This window comes from Diorhabda carinulata, chromosome 4 (genome assembly GCF_026250575.1).
Source record: "Diorhabda carinulata isolate Delta chromosome 4, icDioCari1.1, whole genome shotgun sequence".
Taxonomy (NCBI): Eukaryota; Metazoa; Arthropoda; class Insecta; order Coleoptera; family Chrysomelidae; genus Diorhabda; species Diorhabda carinulata.
In genome coordinates, this window is record NC_079463.1 from 1,197,329 (window position 1) to 1,215,875 (window position 18,547).

The window sequence follows — 18,547 nt, forward strand, 5'->3', positions numbered from 1 at the left end:
TTTGTGTGGTGTAAATTTCCGGCGCTGTTGCCAAACTTAATCGGTTAATTATAAATATATTATCGTTAAATAAAAAAAGGTTAGGGAAGAAAAATTACAAACAATTTGTGTTTATCTTTAATCATACTGTATAAATAAACATGTTTTATTTAATAAATAATAAAAATTAAAACAAATTACATCGAAATTTCGTCTAAAATGATTCAAATGTCCATTTGTAATATGCTGGACTTCGTATTTTTTCTAACAAGCTTCGCATCATCGCCATCTTTAATTGTATTGAGTTTTCGTAGTTCGCAGTCGTTTTTAGAATAAGTTCTGGAAACTAAACCCGAATCTTTATTATACAGGGTACCTCCGGATTGTTGATAAAATCGACCTCCATCGTTTTTACGAAAACATGTATCGAATGCCCTACGGAATTCTTTACGAAATTTCCCTGTAATTGAAAAAAATTTTTTTTCGATTCTCATATGTTTTTTTATTGGTTATGGCGATATATTGTTAATTAATTAACGTTTCCATGACAACGAAAAGTATACTGATGCCAAATCACTGCTTTAACCATTTTACATTATTCTTATTTCTATTTTTTGTAATATTAATAATTTTGAAAAGCTTCTTTCTCAAAAAATCACGCAAAAAGACGTTTATGTCCACTTGTGATTTCAATTCAAATCGTATAAAACTATTGACAACATCGCAATCCATTTGCCGCGCCCTTGAAAATAAAAAGTTTCATCTCCCCGCCACTCGCTTGATTATCTCATATCATTGTTGCCAGATCACATCTAACTATCAGATTTTAATGTAATATTCAACGTGTTTGATAAAATGTTAACGTAGCTGGATAATTTTGTAATTTTGACGAAGTTTTTCAATTTACAAATAAAATATAGTGTTGTTATAGTATAAATTTGAGTTTATACATTTTTAATTTTCATTCTTGAAATATTTTAGTTTATATATAGATAAACAAATTATATTACCTCAATGAATATCTTTGTGAAAATATAAGATTAAAATTGTATGTGTTTACAATAATTTTTAGTGTTATAAACAAAAATTTGTACTTTTTTCCAAATAAAATACAAATTTTCACTCGAGATAAATATTTTAATATCATTTCGAAGAAAACATAATAGTTACGGCAACACTGTTTCGTCAAAGACAATACTGTCTTATATTCGAGTTCAAGAATCAGTGCAAATATTATTCTATGATCAGTGCTAGTATTGGACTCGCTTTAATCGTTTGATTTTGTGTATTTATACATCAATTTGTGAAAGTGTGCATATTTTTTAACAGGAAAGTAACACGATCGTACAAAATTAGAGGTTAGTATTTATTCGAAAACTAAATTGTCGAGAATTAAAATTAAAAAAAACCTTCTACGTCAAACTTTGACAGTTCAATATCGAAAAAACGCGATTCTAATAACAGCCATGTTGCCATTCGCTTTTCTAGTTTATATACAGTAAATAAATTAATTATAGTACGACAATAGGACATTTTAATTATTATTTTCACGGATTTATATCTATATTTTACTTACCGCTCATGAAATTATAAATTATAGGGTTAATTGCACTATTGGCGTAACACAACCAATGAGATATCAAAGAAAATGCTTTGTTCGGATCGCTGTTACTCAATTGCACTGTCATCCTGTAACAAATAGAAATATTCCGATGTTTGTTTATATTTGGATCAATTTTTGTGTGGCAAAAAAGGGCACTAGTTGTTTTGTTTCTGTATTAATCTAATTTTGGTTGCTATTTTCAAAATTAATGAAAAATGCTTCATTTTTTATGCGATTTTAATCTCTAATCGAAATGACAATTGTGTTATACAGGATCACTGTCGATGGCGCCACTGCATTCAATAGCACAGGGCCGTATTTTGAAAAATCATATAATTAGTAGAAAAAAATGGTTTGTATGTATTTATTATGTCATTATTATAGCTTCCATTTTGTTTTTCATCCACCTTGTTGTGCTTCCACTTTTCCATACCCACCTTTAGTTCCTAGAAAGTTATTAGGATCTGACTTATGACCCTATTTCTTGCACTAAATCCACCCCTGTAGTTCTCAATATTATTGAGGTTAGGATTCGCGATTTTTTTCACAAAAGTTGAATTAGAAATGCAAATATATATACAGAATGTCCAATAAAGTATGGACAGTGTTTATTCTTACCTGAGAATTGATAACAAATACACTGGAAAAAAGCAAATTGCAAACATTGCAACGACAGCCACCAACATTTTTGCAGCTTTTTTTCTCGATCGTATTTGTCCCTCCGTGCTAGTGTTCATATTCATGGCGAACGTATTTAATTGACCCGTACTGTTATTGAATCTAGTACCAGTGAATTCTGCAACTTCGGATAAATAAATTCTCATTAGTTCTATTCAAACTTATCCAATAATTCTTCTAAAGGAAAGAAGAAGAAAAATGTTATACAAAAGCAATAAATCATCGAATAAGCTTGTAGTCTACTAAATTGGATATCTGCTGAAAAGAAAATCTCTCTAATAAGTTTTTAAAAGGTTTGTGTTTCATATTGCTACCAATATCGTGGTATTTTCGTTCATATAGGAAGTAATAAATTGGAATTAGATTTATTACTTGCAAGTTTAATCAATTATTTCAAACACTTAAATTATTCAAATTCGTTTCAATAATATTTACGAATACGTGAAAGGTATGCAACCGACAGTTCTCCAACAAGTTCAATGACACGAATAGAAAAATCACTCAAATATGTACGAGTTTCCTTGAGAATTAACCCGATAGTTATCATCAACAAATACAGAATAATTAATAATAAATTAATCTGATTAAAAGTCTTCAGGTGTACATTTACAAAGTTCTCACAAATTTAATTGAATTATGCGTATAAACTATGACATTTACAATGTTGCCGTGTTGTAACCGTCGACAACTGTTTTACGAAATAAATACTAAAATTATTTTTTTTCCGATATAATAACGTTTTCAACTATAAATATATGAGAATTTTATTTTCATATTTATCACCATTTTATGGTTCCGTATCTCTAACTTTTTATTCTATCCACAATTTATGATTATTAAACTGTTACTTTGTTTCTCTCATAGATACAATTTTTTTTAATAAATTGGCAACGTTGTACCTGACACGATCGGTTTGTACAAGGCTGGTAAAGGATAGGTTGCCCAATAACGTGGGTAAGTCAAACGGATGAGGGAAACCGTTACGTCATTTGCTGGAAACTATTCGAATAATAAACAGTGTTTACGTTCGATTTGTGTCATTTATGGTTAATTCTTACTAAGTATCCGCTTTTTTAGTAAATTTCTATTCTAAATTTGATGTAAACAGTAGTTTAAGTTGAAGTAACATCATAAAAAAAGTCTGGCAACACTGGTTTATAAAGTGGAGATCGACTTGGCGCGCTTTAGTATGAATTCAAGTTATATAGTACAGTCAAATTAATGTTATTTTAGATCTTTTAATTGAAAATTAGGAAAAATATAGATATATTTCAAATTAGTTACTTCGTTAAAATATGGAAAAAATAAAAAAAATTATAATTACAAATCGAAGTTACCATCTTTAAAAAGATTATGTCACGGGTGGATTGGGTAACCTATCGTCTTCCAACCTTGATGTTTGTACACTATTCACATAGACAAATAACAAAAATCTCACCTCTTTGTTGATACGGTACTTTTCCAGATTTCCAAAGCACCCTTATTATGTGTAAATAAGCTACCGACATAAACACCAAAGGAATAAAATAAAAAAATATCATTTTAATCAAAAAGAATACCAGATCCGTTTCCGTCGACCATGTTGGTTCGCATTGTGTTAAATATAAGTACGTTTCGTGATACGGTACAGCTGTCAAGTAGAGCGGTTCGGGTAGTTCTGAAACGTCATTATATAAACACAGTTTTCAATTAATTTTGAGTATTTTCGCTCACCGCACGCCATTGCTATTATCCAAATAATTCCGATGGCTGTTTTGGCTCTACCCGTTGTAGATTTGAATTTTAACGGGTGACAAATAGCGTACCACCGATCGATCGATATGAAAGTTAATGTTAATACAGACACGGTCACCGATAGGCTCTGTAAAAATACACTGCTCAAGATGGGGAATTATTTTCGGAACGGTTATCAACACGTACTAGTTAAATAAGATAATTAAGGAAGAATTTTGTTATGTAAGGGGAAACAGGGCAATTATATAAAAGATATGAATAAAATAATATGAGTTACTAGTAACAATTGCAAATATAAATATACAGGTTGTCTCATATATATAATGTCGGTTTTGAATGTTTACATTTCAAATCTAAAGATGGGGAATTATTTTCGGAACGGTTATCAACACGTACTCGTTAAATCAGAAAATTACCGAAGAATTTTGTTATGTAGGGGGAAACGGGGCAATTATATAAAAAATATGAATAAAATAATATGAGTTAGTAGTAACAATTGCAAATATAAATATACAGGTTATCTCATATAATAATGTCTGTTTTGAATGTTTACATTTCAAATCTAAAGATGGGGAATTATTTTCGGAACGGTTAACAACACGTACTCGTTAAATAAGAAAATTACTGAAGAATTTTGTTATGTAGGGGGAAACGGGGCAATTATATAAAAAATATGAATAAAATAATATGAGTTACAAGTAACTATTGCAAATATAAGTATACAGGTTGTCTCATATAATAATGTCGTTTTTGAATGTTTACATTTCAAATCTAAAGATGGGGAATTATTTTCGGAACGGTTACCTGCATGTAAAGTACGATTTTGCATAACGCCGTTCCGAACCACCAGGTGCTAGTCACGTCCCAGATAACTGAGGGAGGTAAACAGAATAAAATCACCATGAAATCAGCTAGTGCCAAGTTGACTATGAAGTAGTTTGTGACGGTCCTCATACTGTGATTTCTGTAAACAGCTACGCACACCAAGCAATTTCCTATCAGCCCCACGACGAAGACGATCGAATGGAAAGCAACCAACACCCAAGTCCATACCCGAGGCTGAATGTATTCTAAGTATGCTTCAAAAGTTATATTTGTACTCTTATTCATATAATCTACAACATATTTAATAACCGAATAAGATTGCTTGACGTGTAGCAAGGTCAGTAACCTTTCTATACACAAATATTACCTGAAATTATCATTTTAATCACTTTACCTTCTCTATCCACTGAAATAATGTCACTAGATTCGTTCTTCATAACAGATTCAACGTTATTTGATACAATATAGTTGACAGCAACTGTATTTGTTATATTTAAATTAATCAAATCCAAATGCGATAAAGAAATTTGACAAAATAAAAGAAATAAGACAATAAATGGATAAAACTTTGGTTTCATGATGCTCTAATTTATGTAGTTAAACAGATTTTTCCCATTTCTACAATCCTGAAACAAACAAAATATAAAAAATATAAAATTTGTATCTATAAAAGATTTTTTATTAAATAAGCGCCCGTACTATTGTATTATATATTGGAATAAACCAGATGAAACCAGTTATTGAGATGGATGTACAGCTTGTAACAGTGTTGCCAGGAAGAATATTTTCAGTAGTTAAAGGTTGACGGTTTTTATGCGGATTTGGAGGATTTCGGAATACAAATATTAAATTTAAATAATCAAATGAACGATACTACTAAAATGATTTTGAAAACTATAACACAATCATTTATTAACTTAAAATGGTGAATTTGTTATCATGTCGAAAAGGCAACACCGGAAATCAAGTTAGATGTAAGCGACGGTTTTTATTTGGTTTTGGTTCAATCAAATATTATTTTCTTACTATATTATTTTAATTAGGGAGACTGAATTTTCTATTTAAAATGGCGTTTCGTGTACATTTGTTAAGAATAAGAATTTAAAAATTGAACGTCGTGTGTTACGAAGGAGATTTATGCAAAGAGCATGCGCGAATGAGAGAGATTCTTTCGGAAGTATCTATAATGAAGTATGACGTAGTAGTTTGATTGGTTGCATACCCAATAGGTTAATTTATCAAATAGGATTCTAGTTCGAATAGTTGAAGTAATTTATATTTCGGATTCTCCGTTTTATCAATAAAATTCTACTTAACATACAAACTGTGAAGAATATTTAGTGCTAGACGACTTTTTTTTATATATTAAGAGCGATAGAAGGGTATTTTATGTAATTTTTATCTGAAGTACGTTGAGACTGTTTACAACAATTTTTGTCCAACGTTATTTCTAACAACTATTACATCTTTTTTGTAAGAATAATGAAATTGGAAGAATTAGAAGAAAAATTACTATAATTTTTATCTTAAATAGCTGAAATTAATGATAAAATTCCATTCACTGGATGAATTACTTTACTAATTTTTGTTCGACGTTATTTCATATGAATTATTGTCCCTCTAATGGAATAATAGGAAAGTTAGCAGAATTTTTTTTATTATTTTAGTACTACAGCTGAAATTGACATTAAAATTTCATTTTCTATACGAATTACGTACAATATCTTTTGTACGACGTTATTTTTAATGAATTATTGTCCCTTTTTTCGAGATTTTGACTAATTCAAGCAATAAAAATGAATATTAAATGTAATGAAATTGAAATTACCAACAAAATATCATTTTCTATACGAATCAATCAAAATATTTATTGTACGACGATATTTCCAATGAATTATTGTCTGTTTCTTTGGAATTTCAAAGAAATTAGAAGAAAATTGAAAATAATATTCCATTTTCTATACGGATTAAGTACAATATTTTTTGTACGACGTTATTTTTAATGAATTATTGTCCCTTTTTTCTAGATTTTGACTAATTCAAGCACTAAAAATGAATATTAAATGTAATGAAATTGAAATTACCAACAAAATATTACTTTCCATACGAATCAATCACAATATTTATTTGTACGACGTTATTTCTAACGAATTATCGTCTGTTTCTTTGGAATTTTGAAGAAATTAGAAGAAAATTGAAAATAATATTCCATTTTCTATACGGATTAAGTACAATATTTTTTGTACGACGTTATTTTTAATGAATTATTGTCCCTTTTTTCGAGATTTTGACTAATTCAAGCAATAAAAATGAATATTAAATGTAATGAAATTGAAATTACCAACAAAATATTACTTTCCATACGAATCAATCAAAATATTTATTGTACGACGATATTTCCAATGAATTATTGTCTGTTTCTTTGGAATTTCAAAGAAATTAGAAGAAAATTGAAAATAATATTCCATTTTCTATACGGATTAAGTACAATATTTTTTGTACGACGTTATTTTTAATGAATTATTGTCCCTTTTTTCTAGATTTTGACTAATTCAAGCACTAAAAATGAATATTAAATGTAATGAAATTGAAATTACCAACAAAATATTACTTTCCATACGAATCAATCACAATATTTATTTGTACGACGTTATTTCTAACGAATTATCGTCTGTTTCTTTGGAATTTTGAAGAAATTAGAAGAAAATTGAAAATAATATTCCATTTTCTATACGGATTAAGTACAATATTTTTTGTACGACGTTATTTCTAATGAATTATTGTCCCTTTTTTCGAGATTTTGACTAATTCAAGCAATAAAAATGAATATTAAATGTAATGAAATTGAAATTACCAACAAAATATTACTTTCCATACGAATCAATCACAATATTTATTTGTACGACGTTATTTCTAACGAATTATCGTCTATTTCTTTGGAATTTTGAAGAAATTAGAAGAAAATTGAAAATAATATTCCATTTTCTATACGGATTAAGTACAATATTTTTTGTACGACGTTATTTCTAATGAATTATTGTCCCTTTTTTCGAGATTTTGACTAATTCAAGCAATAAAAATGAATATTAAATGTAATGAAATTGAAATTACCAACAAAATATTACTTTCCATACGAATCAATCACAATATTTATTTGTACGACGATATTTCTTACAAAACATTGCCTTTATTGTGAAATTTCATTTTATTTATGAATTGTTCACAATAGTTTCTGCCAGACGTTAAATTATTGTAAATAGAGTCTAAAATGATGAAAACCATTAGAAAAATTCCATTTTATATATTATGAGTTCAAAAAATATAATATGTACGACGTTTATTTTCGAAATATCGTAAAACTAAAGTTTCCTTTACTCACGGATTGCATACTATGGTTTTTCTACGACACGAATATTAATATTTCGTAAGTTTTAAAAAAAATGAAAAAAAAATCAATTGAAACGGAGGGAAATTGAGAAAAAGTAGTCGTTGAAAGCTTATATAATGTCTCCATTCCTAGATATTACGAAATATCATTAAAAAATTACGTCCGCAAGGCTTATTTCGTAAATAACGTGTATTTAAAGCGAAATTCGATAATTAAACAATTTTCTGAGTGAAAATTTTCGTATTTTCTCGAAAAGAAAAACGTTCCATTGATTCAATATATATTACAATAAAATTTTAGTACTTAAAATAATTAATTCCGGCAGTAAAATTGGCCATAACATTTCACCTTGAAATAACCAACATTAATATGTCTATGTGAAATACAATGAAAAACTAAAATTATTGAAAACTATAAAACTATATGAATATTATCCCAATTTTAGAATTTCTACCTGTTTCTATTAGAATTATTTCCAGTTTTCAATAGTTGGGTGTGCACACAATTTTACATCCCCTCGTAACTAACACACATCAACGGATGATGTTTAATAACACAATACTAAATTTCAATCACTGTTATGATGATTTCCATTCAAGAAAATCGTCGATTTATACACTGGAAAACGGTTATTTTCCCGCGACACTTTGCAGAAATCAACACGAACTTTGTGTGGAATAATATTATACGTTCGTATATTTGATCATCGGCGCATGCGCTATGCATATTTACCGACGGTTTCTGTACACGTGAATGTGGCGACAGTGTTGCCAGAGCTAGTACAATTGTACAATTTTAGTACATTTTAGTGTATTTTATACGCTAGTACATTTTTCCTTTTTTCTAATACATTTTCTCTGTTATTTTATATTTTCGTTTAATAAAATAAACTAGAAATTGTACTAGATTGTAACAATAATTAGAAAACAGAGCCAAGTTGATTTATATTTAGATCGTGAGATTTTTGTACTGCATTGCTAATTTTATCGGTAAACTTTATATAAATTTTTCATCCTTAAAATAATAATTGACACAGTCTATAACGTTTTTGGGAAAAAAATTTAACTTAAACTTATGTTTATACATCTTTCTATAATTTTATTAAATTTGTTTGAAGTTGGTACAGTCTAGTACATTTTCTAGTTCAATTTTTACATTCAGCTTTTAAATTGTGGCAACACTGTGTGGCGACTTAAATAAAATTTATACAATTGTTGAAATAATACGGGGTATTACTAGTGCCTAATTAGAATTTGTTGGATCACATGTTTTGTTTATAAAATTATGTATATACGAGATATTTTGCAGGTATTTATGGCTTTGTAAACAGAAAATTCAGGTTCTGAGTAGATCAAACTGAGGAAAACAACTTTAACTCGGAATAAGTAAATTTTTCATTATAATAAATTTATAAAAACCAATTTTAGACGAATAAAGGCTTAGAAAAACTAATTTTTATCGATTTAAAGCCAAAGAATCTAATTTTTGGCGGAATAGAACTAACAAAAGTCATTTTTCACTAAATTTGAGGTTAGGGAATTGAATTGTTCACCAAATGAAACTTACAAATACCAATATTCGATTAATCGATAAATTGAATTAAGAAGAAGAAACTTTTCACCAAGTTTAGGATAGAAAATGAAAGTTTTGGCGATATTAGGCTCAGAGGAGACAATTTTTATTGGTTAACCAGAAAAATCCAAGTTTGGGCGAAATTAACTTGAGAAAAATGATTTTCACTTTATATAAAGTCAGAAAAATGTATTTATAATCAAATTCAATTTAACAATTCAAAATATGACAAAATAAAACTAAGAAAAGCGATTTTTAATTAAATTTGAGGTTAAATATATGTATAATGAATAATACGCTATTTTCTTTCGATTTTGACAAATTGTTATCAGTATTTACTGAAAGATTAAATCATAAAAATGTCAGTTGCAGTCCCTCATAACGGTTAACCCTGTACTTTTGAAATATTACAATACGAAATAAAATTTCTCTCTGCAAAATCATTAAACTGGTAAGGGAGGTGGACTTAACTAAATATAACCTATTAAATGTTCTAAATATTTTCATTTTGAAATACTAACGATGATAGTTTTAGTCTGTATCACATTAGTGTGTTAAAGTTAACACAAAATTATTTTTCCGAACTCATAAACGATTTACCATTACTAAAAACATCAAAATTGTTTTTAAATTCTCTCCTTTGTACTAACGGTAATGATTTTAGAAATAATTACAACAATGGATCGTTTTAAACACCAAAATGACTTGTTTGTTAAACAATTGCCTATAAATCACACAATCTTATAAGTACGTACGAGTGCGAACAAGAAATTATTCATTTAAGAATTCCGTTTATATTTAGCCGGTTAAGCTATTATAAAACTTGTTAGTAATCACAATTTTAATTGAATATCTAATCAATCAAAATATGAATTAATTTACTGGAGTATTAATCTTAAAATAGTTTGGAAAACGTTTGGATGAAATATTTTTATAAAAACTGGTGTCTGAAAGTACGAATTCATATTTGATCGGCGTTGTCAGACTTCGGAAATGGTTAGAAAAATTAGTAAATTTAAATGACGTCGAATTTACTATCATTAATCGATTATGGGTTTTCTTGTTGAACGTATTTTTACCTGGCATTCACCCGTGTAGTTATAAAATGTTGATTAAAGGATTAAATCAAAACGTATTTTTTGTGTAAAAATTTATTATTGATTTGGAACTTTAATTATAAAATATTGTCAGAAAAATGAATGTTTAATAAAATTCAGATGATTCAATTCAGTGTAACACCGGGTTTACTCTCGTTTGTTCATTTTCTCTGAATAATTAAGATCGGTGTGATACGAGTGTACACTTATCCTCGCACACAATACTAAATAACAAAGTTTGTTTTAATGATTTTAAAGATTGGTATCACATCCACGCTTATTCATAGTTACCTCTGTATTTTCTTTTTTTTCTAATATCAGTACACTTTCCCTCCCATGAACTACCGATTATATTGACAGATGACTTTGTTCATTGTTTCAAAATTCATAGATTGTTAGTTTTTTTAGTATTAATGCTACGAATAGAATAACAAATAATACCGTTCGTCGTCTTTAGAGACAGGAGTACACTTTTCGTAAATTTCTCATAATGATTCTGTTCACTTTTTCGGAACTCATGGCTTGTTCGTTTCACTAGTGTGCTCGATATAAGTGTACACTTTGTCTTCATAAAACTACTGATTCACTGAAATCACGGACTGTTCATTTCGCTTAGTATCGATGCTCCGTGTAATGAAGTGTACTTTTCATAAACTATATATTTAGAATGACAAATAACTTCGTTCGTAGTCCTTGATCTTCAAGAGTCCGGTCTATATCTTAGAACATAGAGTAATTGAGTTATTTAAAATATTAATTTCATTTTATAGAAATAGTTTTAAGCCGGTTAACTGTCCTCGGCGTAAGAATCCTTTATTACTATTTTATGTTCTAAGGTCTACACTCTTCCTTGTGTACACTTGGACTTTTATAAACTACCCATTGGCATATGACTTTTTTCTTGGACTATCGGATTGTTAGTTTCTCTTAGTATTTTTGCTCAAAATACACTTTGTCTTTAATAAATTACAGATAACTTTGTTTCTCGTTATTAAATTCACGGTTGGTCTGTTTTTTGGCATTAAAGCACAGTGTACACTTTAAAAAAATTACAACTATGACAGTTGGCTTTGTTCATTGTTTCTGAACTTATGGTTGGTTTGTTTCTTAGTATTAATGCTCGGTGTAATAAAAGTGTACACTATTTTTCATAAATTGCATATTAAAATGACAGGTAACTCCGTTCGTGGTTTTTGAACTTTCGGTTTGTTAGTTTCTTTTAGCATTTACTCCTGAATTCGTGAAAGTGTACACTATAACATTCTTTTGACTTACGACAATTTGACAGATGGTTTCGTATCGAACCAAATCAAATGAGCGGGATATTTGAACGAGTATCAACCAAACGTTATTAAAGGTAAAAATAAAACACAAAAAATCACGAAAATTTATTAAAATTCTTCAAACATCGAATCTAACTTGCGATTGGGTACCGGTTTGAGGACGATATTTCATGTCGTGAAGGAGAGCTTCGTATTGCCTTATAGCCATCGTCAGTTTCTGTATATTCCGCAATATTCTCATATTTTTCTCTTCGGTTTTTCTAATGACGTCATCGGTAACGCTCATCATTTGATCGGCCTGTTCGTTCAAAGTATTTATTTGGGCCGCCAGGAATTTTCCACGTAACGCCTCCTCCTACAAGACAAAAAAAAAAACGATTAAATCGAAAAAATACGTCAAAATGGCGCGACGAAAAATAAATACGCGTACTTCGACTTTCTTCTGGGTATTGTACATGGCCTCTTTCATCTTCTCGTACATCTTGGAATGTTCCGGTAGTTCAGCTCCGGTCGCTTTCTCTTGTCGCTTTTCTTCGGTTACTTTCTTGGTGTATTGGAGCTTGACGGCTGCTAGGACGGCTTGCGCGTTGTCGCACGCCCTTTCCGCCTCCTGAAACCGACCGATTAAAATCAATATGTCCGCCGGTTTGTTTTGTCTATACCCCCACCTCGGCCATTTGCTTCATCCGTTCCCCTTCTTTCCTCAATTCCTTCTTCATCTGACTCACGACGTTCTCGTGTCTCCTCTGCATCCTTTGCGCAATAATTTCTTTATAATCCGATAGGTATTCGACGTATCTGGAAATCGAATCGTCAAAAATTAAAAAAAAATTTTTTTTTTCGAAATTTTTTTACTTTTTGATCAAGGGTAATGGATATGCTTGGAGCAGTCTTTCCATGAGTTTTTTATTTGGCGCTCGGTCGATCATCTGTTCCCACATGGCCGCCGGTAATTTATATTTATCTTCGGGGGTCGGTTCCGAAACGTCGAAGAAAGATTGTGGCGCTATTAGTTTCTCTTCGACGTCGTCCAATATTTCTTCTCTTTTAGCCACCTAAAAAATCGATACGGATTCCGAAATATTTCTACAACTAGATTTTGAAATTTTGTTTATAAAAAAAAAATTGAAATTTGACGTAAATTTTAGTTGAAATAAACATATTCATTAATAAAAATTAAAATTAACAACAAATTGTTTTTGTACCTTAATATAAATACTATTTTTAAACTATGGCAACGTTGTTTTATCTACTCTGTTATGTATAAATATTTAAAAAACTCGTACTTACTTTGTCTCTTCGAATTTTGACTCTATCGAACAATATTAGCAACAATTCTACTCTTCTATCGCCTTCTTCCATTGCTTCGTATTGTTCGTAAAGTCCTTTATCGGTTAAATCGTGAATAAGTTGGGCCAGTAGACCTTCTATAGTTTCGTTTTCTGCTGTTTCCTTACCTTTAATCCATTTTTCAAATTTAAATAACAAAAATATTGCAATAATTTGTCTGAATAATCTTTACTTAATATTAAATGAGGTATAGATACAATTTTTATGATATTATTTACATTCAGAAGAACACTACAAGTTGATATTCCACCATCTTTAATAATTTCAAACAAATTTCATAGCTACATTGACCTAAGATCATAAAAAAGTGTGGCAACACTGATTCATAAAGTGGAGATCGAGTTTGCGCGCGTACAAATTCAACTAAATATTAGACGTTCTAAAAACATACGATTTGTACCAGTGTTGCCGATACCGAAAGATTTTAATTAACACGAATGATTTTGTACTAGATATTTACTTACCAATAATTTTATTAGAACTTAAAATATTTTGAATGTATTTGTGTATTTCGCTGATTTACAATAATTTTTCATTTTATTTGCATTATTACGAAAGTTTTACGTTTATATATAAAAATATTTCAGTAAAAATTTTATTTTGACAGCCACTTGACCGCCAATACCCGTTTTCAAGTATATAGAAGATTCGAGTTGAGGAAAATCATAAAAATTATTCTGGCAATTCTGTTATGTTTGATATATATAAAGAATCAAATCCAAAACGTTATTTATGTTCATTTTTATTAGTTATAATAATCTTTTTTGTATTGTTTTTATTGTTACCAAAAATTCCAATCAAATTAAAAATATTTTTGTTAAAAATTTTGTTTTATTAACCACCAAATCCCGCTTAGAAATTTTTAAACGAATTTCATAATTACGTTGAAGTAAGATCATCAAAAAAGTCTGGCAACACTGATTTATTAGTTAGAGATCGACGTGGCGCGCTTTAGTACGACTTCAAGTTATAGTAAAGTCAAATTAAGTTTTAGTTTTTTCGTGATGAATCGTCTTGATTTTATTGATGGAAAATTAGTTTCAAAATAGATAAAAATTGACGTTCCGGCTTTTTCAAAACGATTCATTCACATAAAAAATTATAAACATAATATTTCATTCCAGTCATTCTAAATTCAAATTAATCATTTATAGAAAATATCAGTATTTGAAGACCATTTCCAAATTAAGACTTTTATCCACAAGATGAGTAATTTAATGATTAATTCCAATTTCATATATTTTTAATAATTTCAACTTTGAAAAAAGGTTATAATTTCTATTTAAAGGGAGCTTGAGAAAATTAAGCACGTTTTAGATGCGATTGAAAAAACTAATGATAATGAATTAGTATAAAAAATTGTTCCATTTAATCATTTACACATTTTTTTCAATTTTAATTTAAGAACGATAAAATTTGACTGGACTATTAAACCATATATCCACTAGTAGTTGAGCCAATGTTTTTAGTTTTCATTTTAATACCAGACACTGGAGATTTTTTAGGTTAAGTTTTTTATAACTATAATGAAGACGTCGTGTAATTATAAGCGCTGTTGCCAGATTTTTTTCAAAAGATAAAAATTTGTTTACGATGAAATAGAGTAGAAATTCGGTTTCGAACACTACTTTAATTCATGTATATTAGTAGAAATTAAAATAAATTAGTCACAAATGTTTGTTTTTAACGCGTAAACTGCTGGATCTGCAAAAAAAATTAGATTTTGAATAATATAAACTCACCGTCTAACTCATCGGCTATATGCTGCATTAATACATCGTAAAAATTCAATACTTTCGCTCTTTCCCTCGGATCTTTTCGTCTGGCGAGAATTTTTTCCATTTCAGTTACAGGGGGAACCATTTCTCTATATCGTTCCGCTAAACCTTGGTCGAAAGAACTGAAAATTTTTATGGAAAAATGACTTTTTTAAATGTCATTTTTTTTAATGACGTTAATTTTCTTCACCTTTCGCCGGCTCCCAACCACATGGGTTCTTCATTGGTAAGAGATATACCGATGTAAGCGAAAGCACCTTGGCCGTTCGGTAACGTCCTGGTTGCCATGTACGTTCTTCCTTTTTTTCCTTTCTTAGGATCGGCCTCGGTTTTGGAAACGTCCATTTCGGTGTCGTTCAACCATTCCGGAGGCTACAATTGTTTTGAATAACACAAAATACTGTTCCTTTCGACAACTTACTTCGACGGTGTCTGGAATGGGCCCGAAAACGTCATGTGCGTTCATTATATCGGCGTCTCGAGCGGAATCCGTGAACGGTTTCTCCAAAACGCCGTTTTGCATGCCGACTAACAGATTGGACAAGTAAATATTGCGACATCTTTTTTTTTGGATGCCTTCACACGGTTCGCCGATCAATTTTTCCAACCAAAGCTGGTAATTTAATTTTTTAAATGGGTTTTAAGATGCATAAAAAGTATTAAGTACCTGAGCTCGCCTCAGAATTTCTTCGTTTTGGATACGTCGTAAGAAAGTATTCGTAAAATTTAAATAAAATAAAAAATCTTCGTCTAATTGGGCTTCCAAATCCATTTTACTGAAATTTTGTGATTTTTTGACGTTTATGATTCAATTTGATGTTTATAAATATTTTATTTGTCATTTTTTTTATATATTGTTTATCCAATTTCAGTTTTTCCTAAATTTTTTAATCAAAATTTTAATTATTCAATCATTTTAAATGCATACAATCGATTCATTTTTAAAGTTACCTATAAAAACGTAAATTGGTTCAATAGACATAACCTTTTAACCTTAACATCAATATTAGTATACTAAATCAACATATTTTAGTCAAAATTTTTTAAAAACACGTAAATAGGTATGATAGACACAACCTTTTATCTTTACATCAATGTCAGTGTACTAAATCAACACCTTTGAATTCAAATTATTGAAAATTCTTAAAAAAACACGTTAATAGGTTTAGTAGACACAACCTTTCATCCTGTCATCAATGTCAGTGTATTAAATCAACGCCTTTGAATTCAGAATTATTGAAAATTCTTAAAAAACACGTTAATAGGTTTAGTAGACACAATCTTTTACCCTTATGTCAATGTCAGTACTCTAAATCAACGTATTTGAATTCAAATGTTTGAAAATTCTTGAAAAACACGTAAATATTTTTAATAGACACAACCTTTTATCGCCTCGTCAATAACAGTATAACAAATCAACGTATATGGATCAAAACTTTTGAAAATTTCTAAGAGACAGGTAAATAGGTTCAGTAGACACAACTTTAACCTTTATGTCTACATCAGTATTAACTCCATCTTGAGAAGCAGAAATATATGATCTAGATTCTACCTACTTAGGTTAGGTTATTCTTCTCTCACCTATAATTTAGCACTTATCCATTGGATTCTGCAGTTCTAAAATATTTTGAAGTGTTTTCAAAACTATTGGCATATAAGAATAGAAGGGAATGTCAGATGGAATTTAGAAAACATTTTTAATAATAGTAAGCAGTAAAATTAAGTCCTTGAATCTTGTTTTGAGGTATGCAAGTAATCAATTTATGACTGGGTAACTGGACATGAGAATACGTTAAATATTGAGGCAATTGTCACAATAAACATATTTTCTTTAGCGTTTAAGACCGTTTTTTTTTATTTTTTCACTCTATATAATATTTACTGTTGATGAATTTTACTTCTATAAGAATAGTCAATAAACCAAATATCAAACTGTTCCCAAAGCACAAGCTTATAGACGTTTCTTAGTAACAAATCACGAAAGAACATTTTCGAGAACAAACTATCACAAAAACTGTCAAAGATGATGAATAACTCTTGAATTGTTGAAAATAAATGAATAATTTAGAAGAAAAATAAATTTATAACAAAATGGGTTAAAATCAAAATTCGCTTTTCATATTTATATGAAGAAACTTTCAAAACCACTATAAAAAAATTTTAGCTATCAATAATTAAGAAGTACCAAAATGCTCCTTGTAATTTTTACCTACTCACGTTTAATACATAATATAAAAAGTTAAAACAACTTTATTTGAAAATAAATATGAGAATAATGAAAATTTCATTATAAAATTCAACTAGCAAATAATATATATCCAAACAAACACCACATTAACACTCATTGATAAATCTAAGTAGATACCAATATAATCTCCTACCTTTTTATGGTATTTTCTACCAATTTTACCATAAAATACAGTCAGAAATTTTTGTTGGTAGTGTGTTACCCTTGAAATCTTATTTCTAAGACTGTATTTTTAAATACCATCATTCCAATATCATTTCTTAGATCTGTAACAAATTATCAAACATAATACATAAATAATATATTATTTGAATAAATTTACCTTTATAACAACCAGAGGGTTAACCTACAAATACTAAATCAAAGATTATAAATACTTTCACGTGAAATATCAAGTATCACAAAGTACTAAATCAAATAAATTATATTTTTGTGTAACATCTACATTTTTAAAACAAGTAGTTGTCTTATTATGTATTTCAAATAAATGTTTCATTATTTTCCATGTCTTTTTACTCTTGAAATTAACAAATACTGAACTACAGATCACATATAATAACCCTTGAATTTTGTAATGACAAACGAGTGAACATTCGATATATTTGCATCGATACACCAATCATTCATTCGATAAACTAATTTATTAATAATTAGAGACGACACTTTATAGATAACAAAACTTAAATCGGAAGATCAAGTTAACTTCATTCAAAATAATTATAATAATCAACGTCACAATCGTCAAACCATCATTCAATAATAGAAAAATTAGGCAACACTACAATCATCTATTGTTCGAGTAAAATAATATTGAATTGAATGAAGTTCTCGATATACCATAGATATAGATAAAATGTCTATGGAAAAAATCGAGCACTAATCTCGGAATGTTTATTTATACTATTCATAAAAATAATAAGAAGATTAATTAATACTTTTCTAATTATTGGTTTCTGCTTTTTATAGTTGAAACGTGTTAAGGATTCTCCAATCAAAAATATTTCGTTGAAAT

At 29.0% G+C, this 18,547-nt stretch overlaps 2 protein-coding genes across 6 annotated transcripts; both read right to left on the reverse strand.

Moving 5' to 3' along the window:
• Positions 1–104: 104 nt before the first annotated feature.
• Positions 105–12,239, reverse strand: LOC130892821 (orexin/Hypocretin receptor type 1-like). 4 transcript variants are annotated; one of them, XM_057798469.1, is made up of 8 exons: positions 11,168–12,239; positions 5,214–5,445; positions 4,799–5,109; positions 3,974–4,121; positions 3,699–3,917; positions 2,201–2,378; positions 1,556–1,668; positions 105–439 (listed from the first exon to the last, which is right to left on the reverse strand). In XM_057798469.1, exons 2-8 carry the CDS (start codon positions 5,395–5,397, stop codon positions 204–206), a joined length of 1,389 nt encoding a protein of 462 aa, XP_057654452.1. In that variant the 5' UTR covers positions 5,398–5,445; positions 11,168–12,239; the 3' UTR covers positions 105–203. The 4 variants fall into 4 exon arrangements, with proteins under 4 accessions (XP_057654452.1, XP_057654450.1, XP_057654451.1 ...); XM_057798467.1 differs by having other exon boundaries at positions 2,201–2,384; XM_057798468.1 differs by lacking the exon at positions 11,168–12,239 and adding an exon at positions 8,662–8,896 and having other exon boundaries at positions 2,201–2,384.
• A 14-nt stretch (positions 12,240–12,253) lies between these two features.
• On the reverse strand, positions 12,254–18,114 carry LOC130892820 (uncharacterized). 2 transcript variants are annotated; one of them, XM_057798465.1, is made up of 11 exons: positions 17,858–18,114; positions 17,669–17,801; positions 15,955–16,063; positions 15,709–15,900; positions 15,478–15,659; positions 15,252–15,409; positions 13,450–13,616; positions 13,015–13,214; positions 12,828–12,957; positions 12,590–12,769; positions 12,254–12,514 (listed from the first exon to the last, which is right to left on the reverse strand). In XM_057798465.1, exons 2-11 carry the CDS (start codon positions 17,698–17,700, stop codon positions 12,278–12,280), a joined length of 1,587 nt encoding a protein of 528 aa, XP_057654448.1. In that variant the 5' UTR covers positions 17,701–17,801; positions 17,858–18,114; the 3' UTR covers positions 12,254–12,277. The 2 variants fall into 2 exon arrangements, with proteins under 2 accessions (XP_057654448.1, XP_057654449.1); XM_057798466.1 differs by lacking the exons at positions 17,669–17,801; positions 17,858–18,114 and adding an exon at positions 16,869–16,889.
• Positions 18,115–18,547: the final 433 nt, after the last annotated feature.

Bases quoted from the DNA above. Each gene is read 5' to 3' on its own strand.
- LOC130892821 (XM_057798467.1), bottom strand. From the start codon at position 5,397: ATGAAACCAAAGTTTTATCCATTTATTGTCTTATTTCTTTTATTTTGT. The intron at 5,110-5,213 runs GTAAAGTGATTA...AATATGTTGTAG, and splicing joins TATTTCAGTGGATAGAGAAG to ATTATATGAATAAGAGTACA. The intron at 3,918-3,973 runs GTGAGCGAAAAT...ATGACGTTTCAG, and splicing joins GATAATAGCAATGGCGTGCG to AACTACCCGAACCGCTCTAC.
- LOC130892820 (XM_057798465.1), bottom strand. From the start codon at position 17,700: ATGGTAAAATTGGTAGAAAATACCATAAAAAG. The intron at 15,410-15,477 runs GTGAAGAAAATT...AAAAATTTTCAG, and splicing joins TGGTTGGGAGCCGGCGAAAG to TTCTTTCGACCAAGGTTTAG. The intron at 13,617-15,251 runs GTGAGTTTATAT...AATGGATTAAAG, and splicing joins TATAGCCGATGAGTTAGACG to GTAAGGAAACAGCAGAAAAC.